We start from the raw sequence: 25,462 nt of genomic DNA on the forward strand, positions 1-25,462 counted from the left end.
ATTAATGAGTGTTATGCGTTATATCCTATAAACACATGCAGCAATCACTGGATATTGATGGACATCGATCTGGTGAAAAGTCACTTGATAATCTATGACTCGATGAGAAAACCACAACAAGACTACCAAGATATGATATATATTATCCAGAGGTAATTTCAGTATCTCTAGCAACTATATATACACACAAACATGATGATTAACTATATCTGATGACGTGGCAAATTTTTTATTGGGCAGTGTTTGGAAAACCTTTATTGAGAAGCAACACATGGGAAAATGCAAAGCGCCACTGAATGTAATCCCTTTGAAAGTAAGTCCCCTAAATCGCATCATCTTTACTAATTAAACATATAGCTTTCACCGGATCACCAGATTGGATGACAAATCTTTTTTTCGTAAAGTGGTGTCTGAGGCAGGAACAGGGGAACAACTACTGTGGTTACTATGTTTGCAAGTTTATCAAGGTGGTCTCCCAAAGAACTCCTATAGAGAGACTCAAAGTACGTTAAAAATACACTATATATTCATTTAATTATTATTATTGATTGTGTTACTATGTCTTTATATATATATATATATATATGTATGTACATATATTAATTTATTTTCCTTTAATTCAAACCTGTAGGCTCGATGGTTGGAGGAAAAGGTCATACGACAAGACCAAATCAAAGCAATTCAAGAGTCTATAGCCGGATTTTTTAATGACCAGGTCATCGATTCCAAGGGCGACTTCTACTTCGACCCTACACTGCCATGGAAGCCAAGCTAGAGGATGAGAGGAAACTTGTTATATCCACAACAACTATAATGCAATCTTTTGTAATATATGCACATGAAATAATATAATATAAAATACACATATGCATGCATGCATGTAAATATATATATGATGCATGCATGCATATATATATATATATATATATATATATATATATATATATATATATATATATATATATATATATATATATATATATATATATATATTCTATGCTTGAATTATGTGATTTAATACGTTCATTGTGCTTGAACCGAAACATACTATACGCATATATAAATGTACAATTAGCAGCGTACAATACGACTTCGAAAACCTATTTTGAAAAGAAAACAAAAAAATAAAAAGAAAAAAAAACCTTTAGTCCCGGTTCGTATTACCAACCGGGACTAAAGGGTGCCGGCCATCGTGGCATGTCAGGAGGCACCTTTAGTCCCGGTTAGTGTTACCCACCGGGACTAAAGGTCCCCCTTTAGTCCCGGTTCCTGACCCGGGACTAAAGGAACCCCCTTTAGTCCCGGATGCTTGCTCCCGGGTGGGGAACCGGGACTAAAGGGGGTTCCCCACCGGGAGTAAAGCTCTGTTCTCTACCAGTGTCGTCTCCTCTGCTTATTCCAAACCCAACGGCGCCGGCGACCCCCTTCCCTGCTCCCCGCACGGGTGGGAGCGACGGCCCCCTCGCCCTCCCTTTCGCTCTCTCTCTCCCTCTGTCCTTACCTCTCTCTGTTGGATTCCCGTCTGTCGGTGCTCGCGGGGGCTTGTGTTCTAGGTTTCCTGGGGTTGGATTTCAACTTAGTCTTCTGGGGATTTTAGTTCTTTTGTGCACACCTAGGAGTGGATGAGAGCCGGCTATTGTAGTCGAGGTTAGAAGATGAAAAGGAGCTGGGGCAAAACCAGCCCATGGTGCCATGGAGGGCTGCTCTCCTTGCTTCGTCGCCGACAGCTAAAAGTAGTTGCTAACGCTTCCAGATACCGCCTTTCCATTTTCCTTTCCGTCAGTTGGTGTGTCGTGGCCGGATGATGACTTGGAGCAGGTGTGTACTGATGCGTTTATTTTATTGGTTGTTCAGTTTCATGCGATTGTTCATCCATTTGGTTAGTTTATGGTTGGTTGTGTGAATTTGTATTATTTTAAATGGTTTCAGTTTCAGGTTTGATTTCATACTCTGGCCAACCACTGCAACTGCCCTAGGTGCCTCTTACCACGCTGCATGTTGTTTTCCCTTGTAGTAGCTTGGAGGTACAAGCAGCCGCCACTCACCATGGGTTACCTGCATAGTTTTAAATCTCCCGCTATAGCTGCCGCTATAGCCTTTTCAGGCAGGGTGCTGCTATTTGGGTTCATGTATAATTTAGCCGCTATATCCCGCTATAGCCCAATATAGCTCCGCTATTAGCTGTTTTAGAGATATACCGCTAAACACCTTTGCCCGCTATTGAAAACATTGGTTACCTGTGCAAAGGAGAGGTGCCACACTATCAGTAATTTGTTCCTTTTGTTTACTGGAGGTCATGGTACAACCCTGACTGCCGATGTTTTAAGTGTTCAGTTCTTTTAGCTACTGGCCTTGTTACGGAGAGCTTTCATCTGACAAGAATAGTACGCCTACCAAAGAAGGACAGCGAATGAATTGGGTTCTACTTCTGCATGTACTGCCTAATTTATTTGGATTGTGTTGATCTGACAAGTTACATTGCTGAAACATGTAAATATGCTTGCCACTTTCACTATTGGAGAGCCTGTTTAAATAAATATGTAAATATGCTTGCCACTTTGACTATTGGACAGCCTGTTTGAATAAATAAATCATTGATCTTGGTCTCATATTTTCTGAAATATCAGTTCAGATTGCACTCAAACGTGTGGATTATCTTTCGTGACATGTTTATTAAGTGTGAGACTAAAACTGCTCCTTCTCTGCTCCTTTTGGAGCTGTTTTCGTGAATGGAGTTTTTTTTCACCATTAGTGCGTCCATTCTACCTGCTCATTTGTGTCTTTGTTGAGCAGGACCACAAAGTTGTTGGAAATAAGACACAGGTTTGGGGCTAGATCTTCGATTCATTTCATTAGCCTTGCCACAAACCATGGCAGGTTGGGGTACATATAGAGTAGCAAACTTGGCCCTTAAGAAAGCCACGGCATATTCTAGAGCATATTCTAAAGAGATGATAATCTAGATAAAGTAGAAGATAAAGGTGCTGACATATGCACCAACTACTCCTAATACCCATGGAGCTTTGACTCCTAAATATGCCAGCCAACAAGGCTTATTGTTGTCAAAAGTACGGGATTCTCTGTAAAGCTTTAAAGGGTTTTGATCTTTGCTGGATAAAGCTGCGCAGGTGAACCGTTACTTTCTAGCTTACAGAAATCATGCTTGAGTTATCATCATTCTATCCCGTGTGTTTTCAGCCTTCAGTGTCAACATGGTTGCGTTAAAAACAAACAATGTTACCTTGGTCTTTTTTATGCTAAACAAAAATTCACTTCTGTTTATACAGTTAGCATGCCACTGCGCTACAAAGTTTTGGCTCACATTGGTTTCTTTTCCCATCTAAGATGCACCTTTTCTTTTCCTAAAAAAAGCCACATGGTACAGTGCATAAGAATCTAAAACATATCTTAACATGTTCTCGATAGTAAGGTCTCGCATTTTTATTGCTCCAATGTAGGTTCCGATGCCCATGCTTATAAAATAGCTTTTTCCATGTCCAATTTTTTTTCTACATCTAAGATGCACCTTGTTTCCTAATAAAAGGCCACATGGTACACTGAAAAAGAATCTAACACATATGTGATCATGTTTTTGATAGTTCTCTTGACCATAGGACCTGCCTGCTAAGAGCCTAAGATTCCTTCCTTGTTTTTAAGGAATAAATTATTTGAAAGTTACATTCTACCTAATGACAGTAAAAAAGGGGACATTTAAGAGTCCGCGGTCTTTGTGGATGCTAAAACCATACCGTATATGGTCATCTGATACGAATGCTCATTGTACTTAGGAATTGCAATCTCAATTGGTCAACTACGTTTTGTATGGTGCTAATCCAGGTACATCTCTCTATTTTAGATATGTGATGTAAAATCTGTAACTGCTACGATATCTGACAAGAATAGTACGCCTACCAAAGAAGGACAGTTGGGTTCTACTTCTGCATGTACTGCCTAATTTATTTGGATTGTGTTGATCTGACAAGTTACATTGCTGAAACATGTAAATATGCTTGCCACTTTCACTATTGGACAGCCTGTTTAAATAAATATGTAAATATGCTTGCCACTTTGATTATTGGACAGCCTGTTTGAATAAATAAATCATTGATCTTGGTCTCATATTTTCTGAAATACCAGTTCAGATTGCACTCAAACGTGTGGATTATCTTTCGTGACATGTTTATTAAGTATGAGACTAAAACTGCTTGTAGTAATACTACAAGAACAAAGAGTACTAATTATCACACGCCCAAAGCAGCTGATACAACACGCAGACCATTTACAAACTGCACACCGAACCATCTAACGGGCTGTTCGGATGAGGGTTTCTACGGCTGATAAGCGCACCGATGCTGTTTTGTTGTGAGAAAAATATTGTACCATGGCTGATAAGCCGGGCCGATAAGTTCAAGCGAACAGGGCGTAAATTAGAGAGCCAGATTGGGTGACTTTACAGAGCAAAGTTACATTGCAACTTTCCAGCGATCTCCACTCTCCATTCCGTATCCAACGACTCAGCACGCATTCAAAGCAAAAGCCTACAACGCCTAGCATTTTTCGTCCACTCCGGCAGCACTATGCGGCAGGTCCATGCCGGAGCTCCGGCGGGCTGCCTTCCCTTGCGGCGAGGACGCGCACAAATGCATGACGCAGCCGCCGGGCGCAGAGCTCTGCTAGTCTGCCACTGGACAGTGAAGGATGTAATCCTAGCTATGGTGTTAGTTCGGTCAGTTTGAGTATTTAGTTTCAGGTATTTCAGTTTAGTCAGTTATCATGTCAGCCAACGTCGTGTAATCGTGTCTTGTGCTCGAGTCCTATACCTATAGTCTTCGGGATAGTGGAGTCAAGTGCTCATGTTAGTGGACTCTGACGGCGGCGGCAGGTCCCTTGTTCTTCAGGCGATCGCGCAAGAGGATCTGTGCAAGCAGAAGATGGCCAGGTATATGGTTTCTGGCTTCTGCAAGTTGCCCAGCACGCACCAATAATTAGATTGTTAGGTGACAGGGAATAATGGATGAGATGACCGCTTGAATGAACACGCTATGTGACTGACGACCTCGGACCCATATATTGACCGATCCATCCTATAACAGTCCTCTAACACACTGGAACTGATCCTGCCATTCTACCTACCATACCATGCATGGCTTCCAATAGAACCACTCACAGGAAGCTGAACATAGGGACATTATTATCCATCGTTGCTACCATGCTGGATCGCCGAGCTGCCATGCGCGTGTTGTTCAGCTGCTTCTTGTTCCCTGCTCACCACGCATGCACAGCAGCAGCCCCAGCCAGCCGCCAGTGGCAACAGAAAGAGTCCGAGCTGCATACCGCACGAGAGGGACGCCCTGCTGGCATTCAAGCAAGGTGTCACCTGGAACCCTGCAGGCCGCCTGAACTCGTGGCAGCGAGACGGTGATCACGGCGAGCAGGACTGCTGCCGGTGGAGAGGCGTCACAGCGTCCCTGTTTTGGTGTCGGATTCTGCCTAATTGCTTACTCGTGTTGTGGTGCCATGTTTCCATGTTCGTCATCCACATCAAGGAAGGCTCACGTCTCCTCCATGACCATTGTTTCCATGCTCGTCGTCAACCGTTAATTGCTGAAGTGAGAAAAAGGTGACTGCACTTATGTTTAGTGTAGAATTAGCACACAACTTACAGACACACATAATATCCACATCCACATTAAATTTCATGGTTGATTTCTCTGATTTTACATTTGGCCGACATCTCTTCCAGTTGGAGATGGGTCCCACCTCTCTTCCAGATGGACGGCTCCCGTGTGGGCCCACTCTGACTTTGATCCAGCAGTTCAAAATCGGTTCCTGTGTGGTGTTGCTTAGGTAGATGGATTGCACTGGTTGTTCTCAAAAAAAAAAAAAGATGGATTGCACTGGCATTCAGAAGTTTCTTTACTGGCAAAACATTGTTTTAGTTCGGAGATTGTATGATTGAGCAGCTGATCTCCTCTCCTGTGTCCTGCCGGTTTCTTTTTTAAAAAAACAACAGTTGCATACTCAAAGTACACTATAAGTAACATTCACTTACAAACATTGAACAGGCAAGGGGAGCAAATTTCTCGGAAATTGAAGAGCCCAATATATGAGCACAGTTTCCCTGGTGGAGTACACTGCTACAGCAGGAGTTCCACTGCCTACTTGCCTAGTGACGAACATGCATGGTACCTTGTAATCTTGACGACGCACTGGAGAGGTGCCAGTAAAATAGGGTGCATAATGAGTTTGAGATGCAGTAATACCCCAGACACATTTGAGATTACTTTATGACCAGACGTAAAAATTAAAGTTATAGTCAGCAGCATAATTGTTCACTACCGGAAACAGTAGCTTTGCCGTGTGTCAGCGAAGCCCAAAAAACACTCGGCAAACAACACACGGCGTACACAGTGCCGGCAAAAGTTTCTTTGCCGAGTGTTTTTTATTGGACACTCGACAAAGACTTTGCCGAGTGCTAAAACCGACGCTCTGCAAAAAAAAAAGCAATGTGACGGCGCGGAGACGGTCACGGCGCGTTTGCCGAGTGTCTAACGGCCTGGACACTCGGCAAACATGCCGTTGTTTGCCGAGTGCCCCGGCCATGACACTCGGCAAACATGCCTTTGTTTGCCGAGTGTCCAGGACCTGACACTCGGCAAACATGGCTTCTTTGTCGAGTGCCGAGTGTCACATCCCAGACACTCAGCAAAGACTGGTCATTCTAGGCGTAGATTTTGGCCTCTTTGCCGAGTGTCACAGTGACACTCATCAAAGATGGCCATTTTAGGCTCAGAACGTACAGATTTTTGCCACGTGGCCTCTTTGCCGAGTGTATTTAGCATGGCACTTGGCAAATAGCTCTTTTGCCGAGTGTAACACTCGGCAAAGATACCATATATATCCAGTTTATTTGGTTCGGTCACATATAACGTACCACACTTAAATAAACATTATATCCATCACAGATAGTTTACAATAAGCATCACAAGCAGTTCATATAGATATATCGACAACACATAAGGCTCATTTGATGCCGTAGATTGATTCTGCACAAATGAGAAGAGATAAATCATTCACAGTGATTGAGAACGAAACATACAAGTATTAGAAATAAACTAGCAACTAAAAATAGTGATTAATTCTGCGGAAACTAAAAGTAGCTAAGTTACAGTGATTGAGAATGAAACAATGATTACAAGGTTAACTACAAACTAGAAATTAGAAACTAGAAACATACGCATATTACAAAGGAGAAAAGATTGATTATGCATAAACTAGAAACGATGATTATAAGGTTGTGAAGTGACTCACAGTGCCAGAAACAGTATTTGGAGCAGGTTGAGGAGAAGGGACTGGCATCGATGGCGGAGGTTGACCGTTTGCAGCGTAAACACCCCTCGTCATTTCAAACATCTACAGCCGCTCTGCCTCCATCCTCTACCGCTCTACCTCCATCCTCGCCTCTAGCTTCTCCCGGAGCCTCGTTTCTTGTTACAATTGAGCCTACAATATTTCATTCCAATGTTACAATGCAATGCAAAAGTTTGTAAAAATCAATGAACGATGAATAAAACAGAAATAACCTGGAGTGTGTCCATCTGGAACCGTGTAGAGTCCGGCCGTGGGTGTATCACCGGGCTAGAACTCGTGCTCCGTGCTTGAAGCTAGGAGAGAGTGGGGGTACCGGCCTGTCGACTGTGCCGTCGCCAATCCAAAACCGGTCATGCTTCTTGCCTCCTCCCACCCTCATGACCACTTCTCCATCAAGGTCATGGGCGCTCGGATCGTACTCTGGGGATTGAAGGGGCCGCCATACCTATGTTGGTGCTCGTCGCAGACGATGGGTCCGACTAGGAACTGGCGAAGAGACACGTTGAAGAGCAACGGGGTCGGCGCAGGGGGCCGGGGGCAGGGGGCGGCGTCGGCGGGGGCTGGGGGTCGGGGGCAGGGGTCGGCGTCGGTGGGGGCCGAGGGTTGTGGGTGGTGCCGGGGGCAGGGGGCGGTCGCGGCCCGGGCTTGGGCGCGGGCGCGATAGGCCGGCGGCGGGAGACCGGCGACGCGGGAGGGAGCCGGCGGCGCGGGCGTGAGACGTGCTGGCGGTGGGACGTCGAGAGCTGACGGCGGCAGCGCGGTGCGGTGCGGCGCGGGCGCGGGTGCGGGAGGTGCGTGTGTGCGGGTGAGTTTGCATATGTGCGTGTGTGTGGGTGAGGGAGCGCCGGGCGGGAAATGAAGAAGGTTTGCCAAGTGTCGGATCGGGGCGAGTGTCAAATGGCAAACCCCGCTTTTTTTCATTTTCCTTCTTTTCCTTCTTTTCTATAACGTGTTTTCTTTTTTTCTGATGCACTTTGAAAATACCTTATCAAATTGACTCAACAATATATATTTGATTTTTCTACAAATATTATTACATTATTTTATGCAGTTACAGCTCAAATTTAATTTATATCAATTAAAATTCTATAATTGCACTTAATAAATTAAAATTATCAAACGGATCCAAAAAATTACCAAAATTTCACATGAAACAATATATGTTCTCTATTGCCTATACAAAAAGTTTTGAAGCCAAACCCCAATTTGACCGTCACTTTAACTCCAAATCTTACCGGATCCTTCTCAACGCTACGATCCTTCTTCTGAGATGCTTCGGTTTGTAAATATCGTGCGTGACAAATTGTGCGAAACCCTCTTAATTTTTTACCACAGGCTCCATGTATGATATCATCACATCATGACAAATCTCATGATTTTCAGACTTTGTTTGCTTTTTTTTTACAATTTAAAAACCAATCGGCCACACGTTCGTGGCCGTGTTTTCTGACCAAGATGTTCAAAATTTCTTTTTATTTCCCGGGTAAGGCCTCACACTGGACTCAATAATATGAATATCATTTTTCTACTCATTTTATTTTATTATTTGAATCACTTGCGGTTCAAATTTGACTTATACCAAAAAATTGCTAGAAATGCAATAAATTAATTAAATATAGCAAACAGATCCAGAAATATACCAAATTTTAATATGGAATACCACATGTTGTATGTGGAGAGTAGAAAACGTTTCAAGGTCAGGAGAGAAAAAAAAAGAAATTATTTGCCGAGTGCCACATGTTTACACTCGGCAAAACATATTTCTTTGCCGAGTGCCACAGGTTTAGCACTCGGCAAACATATTTCTTTGCCGAGTGCCTCCCTTTGCCGAGTGTTTTTGTCTCTTTTGTTGAGTGTATTTGATTGTCGAGTTTTCCACTAACGGACACTCGGCAAACGTACTAACGGACGGCACACGTACTAACGGATGTGGACTTTGCCGAGTACCTAGTTTTTGCCGAGAGTTTTTTTTCTCGCTTGCCAAGTGTATTTGCGACAGCACTCGGCAAATAGCTTCTTTGCCAAGTGTCCGATAAAATGCACTCGGCAAACATTTTAGCACTCGGCAAACACTCAGTTTCCGGTAGTGGTTGTTACCATAAACATACACCTTAATTAAGTAAACAAAAAGACAGTACAGGAACCCTTGCTGACGACCATAGAAACAAACAGATGGAGAGGAGGCACCCAAGCCAAGCAATTAACGTCCTGTCTCTCCGCGTAGACGGGGTGCAACGTGGGGGCCATCAGCGCGGCGCTTTTCCTTACGCGTCGAGAAATCAATCAAATATTACTGTATACTCACTCCGTCTGTTATGGGATGCGCACCGATCAAACTCTTTTAAGTTTGACTAGATTTATAGAAACTATTAACAGCATTTATATCTCTGAATAAATTTATTATGAAATATATTCAAGGATTTATCTAATAATACTAATTATGTATTATAAATATTAATATTTTGTTATATATATTTGAATAAAGTTAAAAAAAAGTTAACTTGTCGAGAGCTGAGAACATCTTTTCTTTGGGCACGAGGGGGAGTACTATACTAATGTACAGTAAGCTTTTGTGAGGGGACGAGAGGCAGAGGCAATAATCGATGATGACCACACTGACACACGCCTGACCGCTTCTACACGGAAGGTGACCGTGGACTGAGGTCGAGTCGGCAGCAGATGAGACACTGGCCGAGTACTGTAGAGGCAGTCAAGCCGCCTTCCCCACCCAATTCAATCCGCGTCGGAGGAGTGCGCGTGGGCCTTCACGCAGATGCCTGACCGCTTCGACACGGCAGGTGACCGACGAGCTCAGTCCACGGTCAATTCACGTCTCACTCCAGAACGGATCCACTCTGACTGCAGAACTGATCCTGCCATTCTCTTCTAGCATAGCGACATTATTGTCGATGGTTGCCTCCATGCATCGCCTAGCTGCTGCCATGCTCGTGTTGCTCTGCTGCTGCTGCTTGTTCCTCGCCACGCAGCAGCAGCAGCTCCAGCCAGCCGCCGGTGGTTCCAGAGCGAGCCCGAGCTGCATACCACACGAGAGGGACGCCCTGCTGGCATTCAAGCACGGCGTCACCCGCGACCCTGGCGGCGTCCTCAGCTCGTGGCGGCGAGACGGTCGCCACGACGAGCAAGACTGCTGCCGGTGGAGAGGCGTCCGGTGCAGCAACCGAACTGGCCACGTCCACGAGCTTCGACTTGGAAGCACCTTCCCACAAGATTTGGTCGGCCAGATAAGTCTTTCTTTGCTTGCTCTGGATCACCTAGAGCACCTTGACCTCAGCGGGAATGATCTAGCAGGGCCAACGGGTCGTCTTCCCGAGTTCTTGGGCTCTCTAAAGAATCTCAAGTATCTTAACCTCTCTGGCATACCATTCTACGCTGGCGTGCCTCCCCAGCTTGGTAACTTGTCAAGGCTGCAGTATCTGGATCTATCATTTATGGGAGGCATGAACTCGACGGATCTCTCATGGTTAACACACATTCCTTCCATACAATATCTTTACTTGGACGGAGTGGACCTCAGCACAGTAGCGGATTGGCCTCGTGTCATGAATATGCTTCCTTCTTTGAGGACCCTCCATCTTTCCGGCTGCTCTCTTGCAAGCGCAAACCAGTCGCTGCCACACCTGAACCTTACAAATCTCGAGGAGCTCGATGCCTCCCTGAACTCCTTCCACCATCCAATGGTGACCAGCTGGTTCTGGAACATAACAAGCCTTAGATTCCTTTACCTCAGCTACACTAGTATGTACGGTCAATTTCCTGATGCTCTTGGAGACATGACATCCCTGCAAGTCCTTGATCTTTCAGATATTTATGATGATTATGATTATCAAGATGATGACAAGAACATGCGCAGCATGATCACGAATCTTAAGAACCTATGCAATTTGGAGGTCCTGAGCCTTGAATCCACTCTCTTATATGGTGACGTAGCTGAGCTGTTTAGGAATCTACCTCGATGTTCACCCAACAAATTGCAAGAATTCGACCTCGGTTCGAACCATTTAACCGGGATGTTACCAAGATGGATGGGGCAATTCATGAGCTTGGTTGTTCTGAATCTAGGTTGCAACTACATCACAGGACATGTTCCATATGAGGTTGGTAAGCTTAGTAATCTGACCCATCTTGATCTAAAGAGAAATAAACTGGATTGCACCATAACTGAGGAACACTTTGCTAGTGCAAGGAGCTTGCAATATATAGACTTGTCATGTAATGCCCTCAAGATTGAGATCAGCTCGGACTGGCAACCACCATCTACATTAGAGTATGTATCCTTTGCATCCTGCCAGATGGGCCCACTGTTTCCTAGGTGGCTTCAGTGGAATGTGAGCATCACCTATCTTGATATCTCGAGTGCAGGTATTGCTGATAGGATTCCACAACGGTTCTCCGATGCCTTTTCAAATGTTTGGTTCATGAACATCTCCAACAATCAACTCAACGGAACTTTGCCGGCTGATATGGGCTCCATGTCACTTCAGGAACTCTACCTCAGTTCAAACAAATTAACTGGTCAGATACCCACGCTGCCACCAAACATACGTACCTTGGACTTGTCCAATAACTTCTTGTCAGGACCTCTGCCCTCTGCTACTAGATCCGCCAATCTAAGACGGCTTTCTCTGTTCTCCAACCGACTCACTGGTCATATTCCCGAATCTTATTGTAAATATCAACAATTATTTGTGTTGGACTTATCCAACAATTTTTTGGAGGGAGAACCACCGTTGTGCCTCGGGGTAACGGAATGTATGGAATTTGTCGCCTTAAGTAACAATAGTTTGTCAGGAAAGTTCCCGTCTTTTCTGCAAAAATTGACAAATGTGCAGTTCCTAGATTTGTCTAGGAACAAATTCTCTGGAAGATTGCCAATGTGGATTGGAAGCTTAACATCATTAAGAGTTATACTATTAAGTCACAACAAGTTCTTTGGTAGCATTCCAATGAACATCACAAACCTTTCTTGCCTTCAGTACATGGATCTAAATAACAATAAAATATCAGGCTCTCTGCCGATCTACCTATCAAATCTTAAATTTATGACAAACACATCCATGATGGGTTGGTATAACGGCGTTGCAATAATTGATTCTCATCTTAATAGTTTGTCTACGGTCTGGAAGGGGCAGGAATTGAACTATGGTTCCATTCAAAGAGTTTTGGACACAAGTATGACGAGCATTGATTTATCTTCAAATGACTTAACCGGTGAAATTCCAGAAGAAATAGTTGTTCTTGATGAGCTTGTGAATTTGAATCTATCAAGGAACCACTTGACTGGAGTTATTCCAAAGAAGATCGGGGAAATGCAATCACTGCAATCATTGGACCTCTCGAGGAACATGCTTTCAGGGGAAATACCAGCCACTGTATCAAATCTGACGTTCTTAAGTTACTTGGAATTATCATACAACGATCTTACAGGAAGAATTCCATCGGGAGTACAGCTTGATACCTTGTATGCAGAGTATCCATCTATGTACATTGGCAACATCGGTCTTTGTGGACATCCTCTTCAAAACAAATGCTCGAGCGAGCGTCATGCACCAAAGCAGGGTGTCCTAGGAAGAACTGAAGAAGGTTATGGGATACCATTCTTTTATCTTGGACTCGGGTGCGGCTTTGTGGTTGGTACATGGATTGCATTTGGTGTTTTGTTGTTCAAGAGAAACTGGAGAATTGCTTGCTTTCGACTCTCGGACAAGTTGTACGACAAAGTATATGTCATTGTTGCTACATGGGCAAGAGCAAGACAAACACAAACTGATTAGCAAGCATGAAGCAAAGGCGATGGTCGACGCTTCAACTAAAATTAGCCAATGCATGCATGTATGAATAATGGAAGTGGGAGAAAAGTCTGTTCAGGAGTGCTTTGAATTTTGTTACTACCAGTATTACATATTGCCATGGTTTTTTTTACGAAATGAAGATTTGTGTGTCCGTGTTTATCTCTTATATCATGTAATAAACTGAGAACCGACACTTGATCATTGGCCAACATTAGTGTTTGTTGTACAAGATAGATATTAGTTGTTAGTATATAGATAAGATAAGTATGTTGTAAACTCTAGCTGATCTTCAGGATGTTGGTTTGTAGTCTGTACAAGACATTCTCCTGGTTAGCTCAGGGCGCTATATAACACGTAGATGTGGCCTCTACAGAGGTTAACACGCTTCACCAAGTATTATTGTAATAATTATTTCCTTATGATGATGAACATTAAGACATGGTCAATCAATTCCATGCAGCGCTTCAGGCGGCACTACATCATTGGTCCCTGTGGGCCATGGTAGTCGGATCTGGCAACCTGAATACAACCTATCGTTGCATGTTGCACGCTCATCGTCCACATTAGGGCTTGTTTGGCTGCACCCGTATCCAACTTAGTCCACGTGTGTTGAAGTGGATTGAGGTGAATACAATGTGCAGCCAAACAAGGCTTGGCGTGCCGTGGAATTTCAGTGTACCTAGGCGAGGGATGATATGAATCAAAATATCATGGTCTCATCTGCAACCAAAGTGTTACATATAAGCAACATTCACTTACCATACACATTGAACAAGAAAGCAGAGAACAAGGAGAGCAAATTTCTCGGAAATTGAAGAGCCCAAGACTTGAGCACCGCTTAACTAGTGGAGCAGTAGTATACTACTACACCTGCAGTACCACTCCCTACAAACTGGAGAGCGCTGCTAGTCAAATCTCAAATGGGGTGCAAAATGACTTGGGGATAGTACTCCAGGCACATTTGAGATGATGACTTTTTATGATCAGGCAAACAAAATAAGAAAGTTTTCATAAAAAAATATAAAAAAAGTTTATATATAGCAAAGTTTTAAATCTCCGGCTATAGCTGCCGCTATAGCTGGAGATCGCCGCTGTACAAGGTTGCCGCTAGGATAGTTGACTTTTAGCGCTAAAGAATGAGAGGCGCTAATAGCCGGATATAGCCCGCGAAATCCGCTAAATAAGGTATGATTTAGCGCTGCTAACGCCGTCGCACCTCACTGTTCTCTGCCTGTCATCTGTCGAAGCAAAACCAGGAGCTAGCAAGGACCTTCCCGCTGTTTGCCGTGGCTGCCGGAACTCCATCCCTAGGGCGGCAGGGCCGCACCAGGTCCGGAGCTGCAGCAACAACCACTCTGCTTGATGTTGGCTTCGTGGCACGCTGAAGCACCAGCAAAGCGGCCTGATACTAGCAGTCTAGCACCCTGCCTCTAAGCCGAGGCCACGCATCCGCCGGCCGTCGCCTTGCCTCCGCTCGTATGGACTCCATCCTGGCAAGAAATTGGTCACCAAGATGCACTGCTGTGGGACGGGACCAAGGAATGGCATCCGACGGTGCGTTCAATTTGGAGAAGTTGGGGGAGGGCAGAGGTCTCCGGAAGCTGGGAACTGGTGGCCTGGTGCCTGGATGGGAATGAGTGGCCATGGGTTGCGAGCAGCTGACCGGATAAAGATTGACTTGTTTCACAGGAGGGGATAAGGTAGTATTTTTTATATGAAATACAATTGCGAAAATGAAAAAAAAGGAAAGCAGGGCACCGTCGTAGCGGCGATATAGTGGGCCATTAGCGGCTATAGCTGTTTGGTAACGGTGCCGCTAAACCCTTTAGCCGGCGATTTAAAACATTGATATATAGTCGCCAGCATGCTCTTTGTTACGTACCATCACAAGGGAATAATCATGTTCAATCTGCCCACACTCGACTCAACACAAAACTGCTAATATGGTCATAATAACAAAACGAAAACTGAACCACAAAATGATGATGGTCTGGTTCTGGTTCTCTTCATCATAGACGAAAAGCAACACATAAGGCAGTCTAAGATGATAAGCAAATGATTTATTCACAGCTCTAAACAAGTTATAAACTAAATCAGGCACCACCAAAAAACAAGAACGCAACTTCACCAAAAGGCTACAGATCGAACTGTGTAACCTTCATAGAGTAAATCTTAGCAATTCCAACTTTCCAACAACCAACGGCCACTTGCAGGTTGCTAGCTGCAACGGCTGCTGCTGCATCTCTCCCTTCCATAGCTACCTTTTAGGCTTTTACATACCACATGCTGGGACTTGCACGGTGCTGGCGTCGTCACCGCCCTGGGTGCGCCCCTGACCGGCCGTGGTCCGCGGGGCTATTTTTCTAGTGGAGTGAGACGACGACGTTTGCGAGCCGGCTTTCATGCATGGATGGCACCAGCGACGACAACGCCCTGGGCCTGTCGGCCTTGTTCGCCCGCAGGGCAGTTTTTCCAGCGGAGCCGGAGGGAGACGACGCCCGCGAGGTGGCTTTCACTGACGACAGCGCCGGGGACGCCAACGTGAGCCGCCAGCGCGTAGCGCTTGACGCGCGGTGCGAGGTCGTCGGCGGGCCCGAGAGTACGTGGCGAAGGTCCTCTTGACGGCGGCGGCCCCGTTGGTGTTGAGCGGAGGAGCAAGAGGAAGCCATGTGTGCAGTGTGCTGTGGGCATAGCGCGCTTAGCTTCCTCGGCGCTGGAGGGGGAGGCGACGTACCTATGCAGGAGAGAGGCATGACAGTGTGGTGCGCGGGCGACGGCTGCTGGCTTTGTGTAGTGAAGGCGTGAAGTAGGAGGACGTCTCACCTTAGACAAGCCTGGTCGTCACGATTACTATTGTGCTGAAATTTTATATTATTTTTGAACATTTAATGACTCCCTTAGAAAATACTCCATTCTAAAAGTGATTGTTTTTTCATGCCACGAGCTCTCGATAAGATCTACAAATTCTTATATTTGAGTTTTTTCATTTAAGGTCCTTAAGATATTCCAGCAGCATATTAATCGCGTATTATGGCTTGTCACCTTAGAAAAATAATAGCATTCTTGTACGGTGTCGAATAAAGATACTTTGTATATAAAAATTGTTGTTGTCGATGAGATTTATAAATTCCTGGTTTTGAGTTTTTTCGTTCGAGATCGTTAAGATGGTCCAAAAATTGATACAAACTTCAGGGAGCCGCATTTTGCCAAACATCAAAAGGTTGTGTAAGCGGCACTGAACCTAGCTCCTCCGTCAGCTATTGTAGCTGAATAAAGGACTGGGTAGACATGGGAAGGTGAAAGAGATCAAATAAATCCTGTGAGTCTTTGACTCGTTGAAATGAGATGAATTTATTCTGGGCAAAGGAGTACAGCTCAGGGAAAGCATTCAAATGTATCTGCCCATTCCATATGTCCTGCCAAAAGAGAGTGGAAGCCCCATTGTTTAAACTGACATTTAAATTGACAGTTGACAATCCCTTGAACGTGTATAAGAGTTTATTAAGTGCATCTCTCCAGCAGATGGATCCCTACTTAAGACTACAAGAACAAAGAGTACTAATTATTACACGTCCAAAGCAGCTGATACAACACGCAGACCGTTTACAAACTGCACACCAAACCATCTAACGGGCTGTTCGGATCATGGTTTCTACGGCTGATAAGTTGGCCGATAAATTGTTGTGAGAGAAAAATATTGTATCATGGCTGATAAGCCGGGCTGAAAAGTTGAAGCGAACAGGGCATAAATTAGGGAGCCAGATTGGGTGACTTTACAGAGCAAAGTTACATTGTAACTTTCCTGTGATCTCCACCCTCCATTCCGTATCCAACGACTCAGCACGCATTCAAAGCAAAAGCCTACAACGCTTAGCATTTTTCGTCCACTCCGGCAGCAATCTGCGGCAGGTCCATGCCGGAGCTCCGGCGGGCTGCCTTCCCTTGTGGCGAGGACGCGCAGCAGGCCCGGCCACTGGAACCCGTAGCCGAGGCCATAGTCAACGATATGTAGGTGGCGCCCGTCGGTGTCGTGGATGGTCCTATTGGAGAAAACGAGGCCGCGAAGCTCGAAGAGGGAATCGACGGTGCGAGACTCTGAGCTCGTTGTGGATCATGGACGGGGTGAGGCGGTGGCGCTTGGGAGTGCCTGCGGGCTGCTGCTGCTGTGGCCATGGGCGAGCTTCGATGTGCGTGGGCCTCCGGGCTCCGGCCGCGGGGCGCGCGAGCTCTGCAGCACGCGGGCTCCTCCGAGTGCGAGCGCTAGCCGCCGGCGCGAGCTGTGCAACGCACGGGCTTTTCTGGGAGCGAGCACCGGCCGTGCGGGGACGCAGCCATTCATTAGGCTGCCGCTCTTTTATTTTTTTATTTTATATTAGTATATATAAATAATAAAATGGTACTCCTACCTGCCATTCATTAGGCTGCCGCGTGGGCTCCACCCGTGACAGGCCCCGCAGGCAGGTGACCCCATGCCTGACGGGTGGATCCCATGCAGACATGCGACGCGCTTTGCCTGGGCCGCCTCCGCCTCGGAACGCAACGCAATCGAAGCGGGTGGATCGTCATTGACGTGACGCAGCACTGGTGGCGGTCGCCGGCCGTGTCGGCGACGATGCGGTCTCCCGGTCTCCGACGACGAGTCCGATCCTCCGTGGCCGTCGTCGTTGCCCTGATCCGGCCGGCCTCCCGTCTCCGGCGGCGTGGAGTGGAGCTGGAGCGTATAAGCGCACGGACGCTCCCATGTGTTCCCAATATTTTCTTGTGTGTACAGCAGTGTTAAAACTTCGCAGGAAGGAATTTTGAAGAATCACACGAGTTATGCGGATATAATTTTGCCTGTGACTTAATTATCAACGGCTCAAGTAATTCGGTAGCATAGTTACCACCTTTCCTTTATATATAGCATCTCGTAACGATAGAATTTCTTGTTTCTAAAAAAAAGTGAAAAGAAAACAGTACAAGGTCAGGTCATACACGTACGTACATACACAACGGTTTACAAGTTTCAGCACTCCAAGTTCCAACCATCTTCAATTCAACGGGCTGTTGCTTTTGCTTCCTTGGCGAAGAAAAAAAAAGAGAAATTGGAAGGAGGCATTCACGCACGGCGTCACCAGCGACCCTCGCGGCGTCCTCAGCTCGTGGCGGCGAGACGGTCGCCACGACGCGCAAGACTGCTGCCGGTGGAGAGGCGTCCGGTGCAGCAACCGAACAGACCACGTCCCCGAGCTTCGACTTGGAGGTGGAGGCACCTTCCGACCAGATAAATTGGCCGGCCAGATAAGTCCTTCTTTGCTTGCTCTGGATCATCTAGAGCACCTTGACCTCAGCGGGAATGATCTAGCAGGGCCAACGGGTCGTCTTTCCGAGTTCTTGGGCTCTCTAAAGAATCTCAAGTATCTTAACCTCTCTGGCATACCATTCTACGCTGGCGTGCCTCCCCAGCTTGGCAACTTGTCAAGGCTGCAGTATCTAGATCTTTCCTACTCGATGGGAGGCACAAACTCGATGGATCTCTCATGGTTAACACACATTCCTTCCATACAATATCTTAACTTGAACGGAGTGGACCTCAGCACAGTAGCGGATTGGCCTCGTGTCATGAATATGCTTCCTTCTTTGAGGGCCCTCCATCTTTCACACTGCTCTCTTGCATGCGCAAACCAGTCGCTGCCACACCTGAACCTTACAAATCTCGAGGAGCTCGATGCCTCCCTGAACTCCTTCCACCATCCAATGGTGACCAGCTGGTTCTGGAACATAACAAGCCTTAGATTCCTTTACGTCCGCTACACTAGTATGTACGGTCAATTTCCGGATGCTCTTGGAGACATGACATCCCTTCAAGTCCTTGATCTTTCAAATGATTATTGTCTCTATGATTATCATCGTGATGACAAGAACATGCGCAGCATGATCACGAATCTTAAGAACCTATGCAATTTGGAGGTCCTGAACCTTGAATGCACTCTCTTATATGGTGACGTAGCTGAGCTGTTTAGGAATCTACCTCGATGTTCACCCAACAAATTGCAAGAATTGGACCTCGGTTCGAACCATTTAACCAGGATATTACCAAAATGGATGGGGCAATTCATGAGCTTGGTTGTTCTGAATCTAGGTTGGAACTACGTCACAGGACATGTTCCATATGAGATTGGAAAGCTTAGTAATCTGACCCATCTGGATCTAAGTATAAATAAACTGGATGGCACGATAACTGAGGAACACTTTGCTAGTGCAAGGAGCTTGCAATATATAGACTTGTCATATAATGCCCTCAAGATTGAGATCAGCTCGGACTGGCAACCACCATCTACATTAGATATTGTAAACTTTGCATCCTGCCAGATGGGCCCATTGTTTCCTGGGTGGCTTCAGCGGAATGTGAGCATCGCCTATCTTGATATCTCGAGTGCAGGTATAGTTGATAGGATTCCACAATGGTTCTCCGATGCCTTTTCAAATGTCGAATTCATGAACATCTCCAACAATCAACTCAATGGAACTTTGCCGGCTGATATGGGCTCCATGTCACTTCTAGGACTCTACCTCAGTTCAAACAAATTAACTGGTCATATACCCACGCTTCCACCAAACATAAGTTACTTGAACTTGTCCAATAACTTCTTGTCAGGACTCACTGGTCACTCTGCTGTTGGATCCGCCAATCTAGAATCATTGTCTTTGTTCTCCAACCGACTCACTGGTCATATTCCTGAATCCTTTTGTAAATTTCAGCAATTAATTGTGTTGGACTTATCCAACAATTTTTTGGAGGGAGAACCACCGTCATGCCTCAGGGTAATGGAATTTATGGAATTTGTAGCCTTAAGTAACAATAGTTTGTCAGGAAAGTTCCCGTCTTTTCTACAAAACTTGACATATGTGCTCTTCCTAGATTTGTCTTGGAACAAATTCTCTGGAAGATTGCCAATGTGGATTGGAAGCTTAACATCATTAAGAGTTATACGATTAAGTCACAACAAGTTCTTTGGTAGCATTCCAATGAACATCACAAACCTTTCTTACCTTCAGTACATGGACCTAAATAACAATAAGATATCAGGCTCTCTGCCGATCTACCTATCAAATCTTAAATTTATGACAAACACATCCATGATGGGTTGTTTTGACGGCAGTGGAATTAATTCTGACGGCATTGAACTAATTGATTCTCGTCTTAATAGTTTGTCTATGGTCTGGAAGGGGCAGGAATTGAACTATGGTACCATTAAAAGAATTGTGGAGACAAGTATGACGAGCATTGATTTATCTTCAAACGACTTAACCGGTGAAATTCCAGAAGAAATAGTTGTTCTAGATGCACTTGTGAATTTGAATCTATCAAGGAACCACTTGACTGGAGTTATTCCAAAGAAGATCGGGGAAATGCGATCACTGCAATCATTGGACCTCTCCAGGAACATGCTTTCAGGGGAAATACCAGCCACTGTATCAAATCTGACGTTCTTAAGTTACTTGGAATTATCATACAACGATCTTACAGGAAGAATTCCATCGGGAGTACAGCTTGATACCCTGTATGCAGAGTATCCATCTATGTACATTGGCAACTTCGGTCTTTGTGGACATCCTCTTCAAAACAATTGCTCGAGTGAGCGTCATGCACCAAAGCAAGGTGACCTGGGAAGAACCGAAGAAGGTTATGGGATACCATTCTTTTATCTTGGACTCGGGTGCGTGGCTTCGTGGTTGGTACATGGATTGCATTTGGTGTTTTGTTGTTCAAGAGAAACTGGAGAATTGCTTGCTTTCGACTCTCGGACAAGTTGTACGACAAAGTATATGTCCTTGTTGCTACATGGGCAAGAGCAAGACAAACACAAACTGATTAGCAAGCATGAAGCAAAGGCGATGGTCGGCGCTTCAACTAAAATTAGCCAATGCATACATGTATGAATAATGGAAGTGGGAGAGAAGTCTGTTCAGGAGTGCTTTGAATTTTGTTACTACCAGTATTACATATTGCCATGGTTTTCTTTACGAAATGAAGATTTGTGTGTCCGTGTTTATCTCTTATGTCATGTAATAAACTGAGAACCGACACTTGATCATTGGCCAACATTAGTGTTTGTTGTACAAGATAGATATTAGTTGTTAGTATATAGATAACATAAGTATGTTGTAAACTCTGGCTGATCTTCAGGATGTTGGTTTGTATTCTGTACAAGACGTTTGCCTGGTCAGCTTAGGGCGCTTCAGGTGGCACTTCATCATTGGTCCCTGTGGGCCATGGTAGTCGGATCCGGCAACCTGAATACGACCTATCATTGCATGTTCCACGCTCATCGTCCACATTAGGGCTTGTTTGGCTGCACCTGTATCCACCTTAGTCCACGTGTGTTGAAGTGGATTGAGGTGAATACAATGTGTAGCCAAACAAGGCTTGGCGTGCCGTGGAATTTCAGTGTACCTAGGCGAGGGATGATATGAATCAAAATATCATGGTCTCATCTTCAACCAAAGTGTTACATATAAGCAACATTCACTTAGCATACACATTGAACAAGAAAGCAGAGAATAAGGAGAGCAAATTTCTCAGAAATTGAAGAGCCCAAGACATCAGCACGGCTTAACTGGTGGAGCAGTAGTATACTACTACACCTGTAGTACCGCTACCTACAAACTGGAGAGCGCTGCTAGTCAAATCTCAAATGGGGTGCAAAATGACTTGGGGATAGTACTCCAGGCACATTTGAGATGATGACTTTTTATGATCAGGCAAATAAAAAAATAAAAGTTTTCATAAAAAAATTAAAATAAAGTTTATATATAGTCACCAGCATGATCTTTGTTACGTACCATCGCAAGGGAATAATCATGTTCAATCTGCCCACACTCGACTCAACACAAAATTGCTAATATGGTCATAATAACAAAACGAAAACTGAACCACGAAATGATGATGGTCCGGCTCTGGTTCTCTTCATCATAGACGAAAAGCAACACATAAGGCAGTCTAAGATGATAAGCAAATGATTTATTCACAGCTCTAAACAAGTTATAAACTAAATCAGGCACCACCAAAAAACAAGAACGCAACTTCACCAAAAGGCTACAGATCGAACTGTGTAACCTTTATAGAGTAAATCTTAGCAATTCCAACTTTCCAAGAACCAACGGCCACTTGCAGGTTGCTAGCGGCAATGGCTGCTGCTGCATCTCTCCCTTCCATAGCTACCATTTAGGCTTTTACATACCACATGCTGGGACTTGAACGGCGCTGGCGTCGTCGCCGCCCTAGGCGCGCCCCTGACCGGTAGTGGCCCGTGGGGCTATTTTTCCAGTGGAGCGAGACGACGACGTCTGCGAGCCAGCTTTCATGCATGGACGGCGCCAACGACGACAATGCCCTGGGCCTGTTGGCCCTGTCCGCCCGCGGGGCAGTTGTTCCAGCGGAGCCGGAGGGAGACGACGCCCGCGAGGCGGCTTTCACTGACAACAGCGCCGGGGACGCCAACGTGAGACGCCAATGATTAATGTTGCCATGAGCTCTCGATAAGATCTATAAATTCTTATATTTGTGTTTTTTTATTTGAGTTCCCTAAGATGCTCAAAAAAAATAATATAATATTCTAGCAGCATATTAATCGCGTATTATGGCTTGTCACCTTAGAAAAATAATATCATTCTTGTACGGTGTCGAATAAAGATACTTTGTATATGAAAATTGTTGTTGTCGATGAGATTTATAAATTCCTGGTTTTGAGTTTTTTCATTCGAGATCGTTAAGATGGTCCAAAAATTGATACAAACTTCAGGGAGCCAAACAGTACTGCCACTGACATGTGGGTCTCATCTGTGAGATCAATGTAAGCGCTAAATCGACATGCCACGTATGGAAGCGGGTCAAACCAAACCCAACACCGCCTAAGACTTAGGCCCGGCCCTGGGGCGGGGCGAGAGGGACAACCGTCACAGGCCTAGGGAGCCGGATGGGCCCCTCCCCAGGTACGCAGACACTAGTAGTATTCGGCGTATGTGAGCCTAGTAACAAACATACATATGCAGAGTCGCAGACGTAGGCACGCCACAACAGCGACTCCTCGGTCCTCATGACGACGCGAGACGCTTTGAGCCTTCGACTGTTCGTCGCGGAGTTAGTGACTGTTCATTCTCTTTCCTCCGCATACGACTGCGACTCTGCCGCTCTGCGAGTCGCCAGCGGGCGGCGGGTAGCCAGGCAGGCTGCAGGTAGGCACGGCCGCACGTGAACGAGTGAGACTGAAGTTCCATAATTTTGCATAAAACCATACTCGAGTCTTTTGGCAGGACATATGGAATGGGCAGATACATTTGAATGCTTTCCCTGAGCTGTACTCCTTTGCCCAGAATATCAACGAGTCAAAGACTCACAGGATTTATTTGATCTCTTTCGCCTTCCCATGTCGACCCAGTCCTTTATTCAGTTACAATAGCTGACGGAGGAGCTAGGTTCAGTGCCGCTTACACAACCTTTTGATGTTTGGCAAAATGTTTGGGGTTCAGCTATTTTTGCTCCTTCAAAAACTTACAAACACCTTAGTAGAAGACAAGTTCATCAGGCATTTTCATGGCTCTGGAATTCTTGTTCTCAGCACAAACATAGGGTCTTGTTCTGGGTACTGCTCAAGGACCAGTTGAGTACAAGAGAACTTCTCAAATGCAAAATTATGGATCTTCCATCATATAATTGGTGCTGCACAGAATGACAGCTACGTGGACATTCAACATTCGGCCAGCCTTTCGATTTTCAGCCGTATTGTTCCAATTCGTTTAACATTTTGTTGCCACGTATGGTAGCGGGTCGAACCAAACCCAGCACCGCCTAAGACTCAGGCCCGGCCCTAGGGCGGGGTGAGAGGGACAACCATCCCAGGCCTAGGGAGCCGGATGGGCCCCTCCCCAGGTACGCAGACACTAGTAGTATTTGGCGTATATGAGCCTAGTAACAAACATACGTACACAGAGTCGCAGACGCAGGCACGCTCTCCTTGGTCCTCATGACGATGCGAGACGCTTTGAGCCTTCGACTGCGAGTCGCGGAGTCGGTGACTGTTCATTCTCTTTCCTCTGCATACGACTACGACTCTACCGCTCTGCGAGTCGCCAGCTGGCGGCGGGTAGCCAGGCGGGCTGCAGGCAGGCACGGCCGCACATGAACGAGTGAGACTAAACATGAATACGTGATCCGCATAGGTACGAATCTCTTATTCTCTGTCCTATCTCCTATACGATCCCTAATTCCTTACACCCTCCGTCCCTAAATATCTGTCGTTCTCGCTTCCCGAGAAATAACTTTGATTAAATTTATATAAAAAATATTAATATTTATGATATATAATTGATATCATTAGATAGATATTTTAATCTAGTTTTTAATAATTTATTTGGAGATACAAATGTTGCACGCATTTTCTACAAATCTAGTCAAACTTGTGGCACGAAAACCGAAAACGACAGATAATAAGGGACAGAGGGAGTATTCCCTAACCATGTACTGCCGACCGCTAAGGTAAAGGTTAATCATTGATTCAGATTTCATAGACCCGGACGGACATCATTTGGAATTTCAGATTTGCAAATTATTTAATCTTTGACTAATTGTTTCTCAAAATTTTAACGGTACCATGTCATCACGAAAGTATGCTTCTAACAATGACAAAAGAAAGAAGAAAACACGAATATATGTTTTGATACAATAACAGAGAGAGGCTCTTCATAAATTTCTTATGATTTGAGATATGGAGGAACCAGCTAACACTAATCCAGAAGATCCAAAGGTTAAATGGATTGGCAACATTAATCATTGAGAAGCGATTGTTTGAGATTGATATTGACACCATCATCGAGGTCTTCATATCGAGGAATGTTAGAAGAAGATTTGGGGTAATTCAATATGTATACAAATTATTTCATATGAATATTGCTTTTGCATCCACTTAACTGCTTATTAGTAACATTTTGTATATTTGTGTATATATACTAGCCATAAATAGTACTAGTATTATCATGTTTATATAAAAAGGTCCAAAATTTTAGTTTCGATCTAGGGCAAAAAAATCTGAGGACCGGCCCTGCCTACTTCACGTGAGTAGACAGCTTGCCATTTCTGTAGTGCTTCTCCCAAATCAAGTGAACCCATGGAATATCTAGCTGATTGAAAAACTTATGAAGATGCATCAAAAGAAGTGCCTCATTTTGTGTTTTTAGGTTTATGACCCCCAAACCACCTTCAGATTTAGGAGAGAAAGAGGCCAAGGTAGGTAAATCGCATA

The 25,462-nt window shown here is 45.0% G+C and overlaps 1 protein-coding gene, 1 long non-coding RNA gene and 1 pseudogene across 2 annotated transcripts; all 3 read left to right on the forward strand.

The window, feature by feature from the left end:
- Window positions 1-2,106: 2,106 nt before the first annotated feature.
- On the forward strand, window positions 2,107-2,609 carry LOC136481377 (uncharacterized). The gene is made up of 2 exons (XR_010764692.1): window positions 2,107-2,252; window positions 2,335-2,609. It is a non-coding gene; the product is annotated as an uncharacterized lncRNA (long non-coding RNA).
- Window positions 2,610-10,251: 7,642 nt separating this feature from the next.
- LOC136481378 (receptor-like protein EIX2) lies at window positions 10,252-13,558 on the forward strand. The gene has a single exon (XM_066478732.1). The coding sequence runs from the start codon at window positions 10,281-10,283 to the stop codon at window positions 13,161-13,163; it is 2,883 nt and encodes a 960-aa protein (XP_066334829.1). The 5' UTR covers window positions 10,252-10,280; the 3' UTR covers window positions 13,164-13,558.
- Window positions 13,559-15,587: 2,029 nt separating this feature from the next.
- LOC136479264 (receptor-like protein EIX2) lies at window positions 15,588-21,269 on the forward strand (annotated as a pseudogene).
- The last annotated feature ends 4,193 nt before the right edge of the window (window positions 21,270-25,462 follow it).

Source organism: Miscanthus floridulus, chromosome 9 (assembly GCF_019320115.1).
Source record: "Miscanthus floridulus cultivar M001 chromosome 9, ASM1932011v1, whole genome shotgun sequence".
In the NCBI taxonomy this organism is placed as follows: domain Eukaryota; kingdom Viridiplantae; phylum Streptophyta; class Magnoliopsida; order Poales; family Poaceae; genus Miscanthus; species Miscanthus floridulus.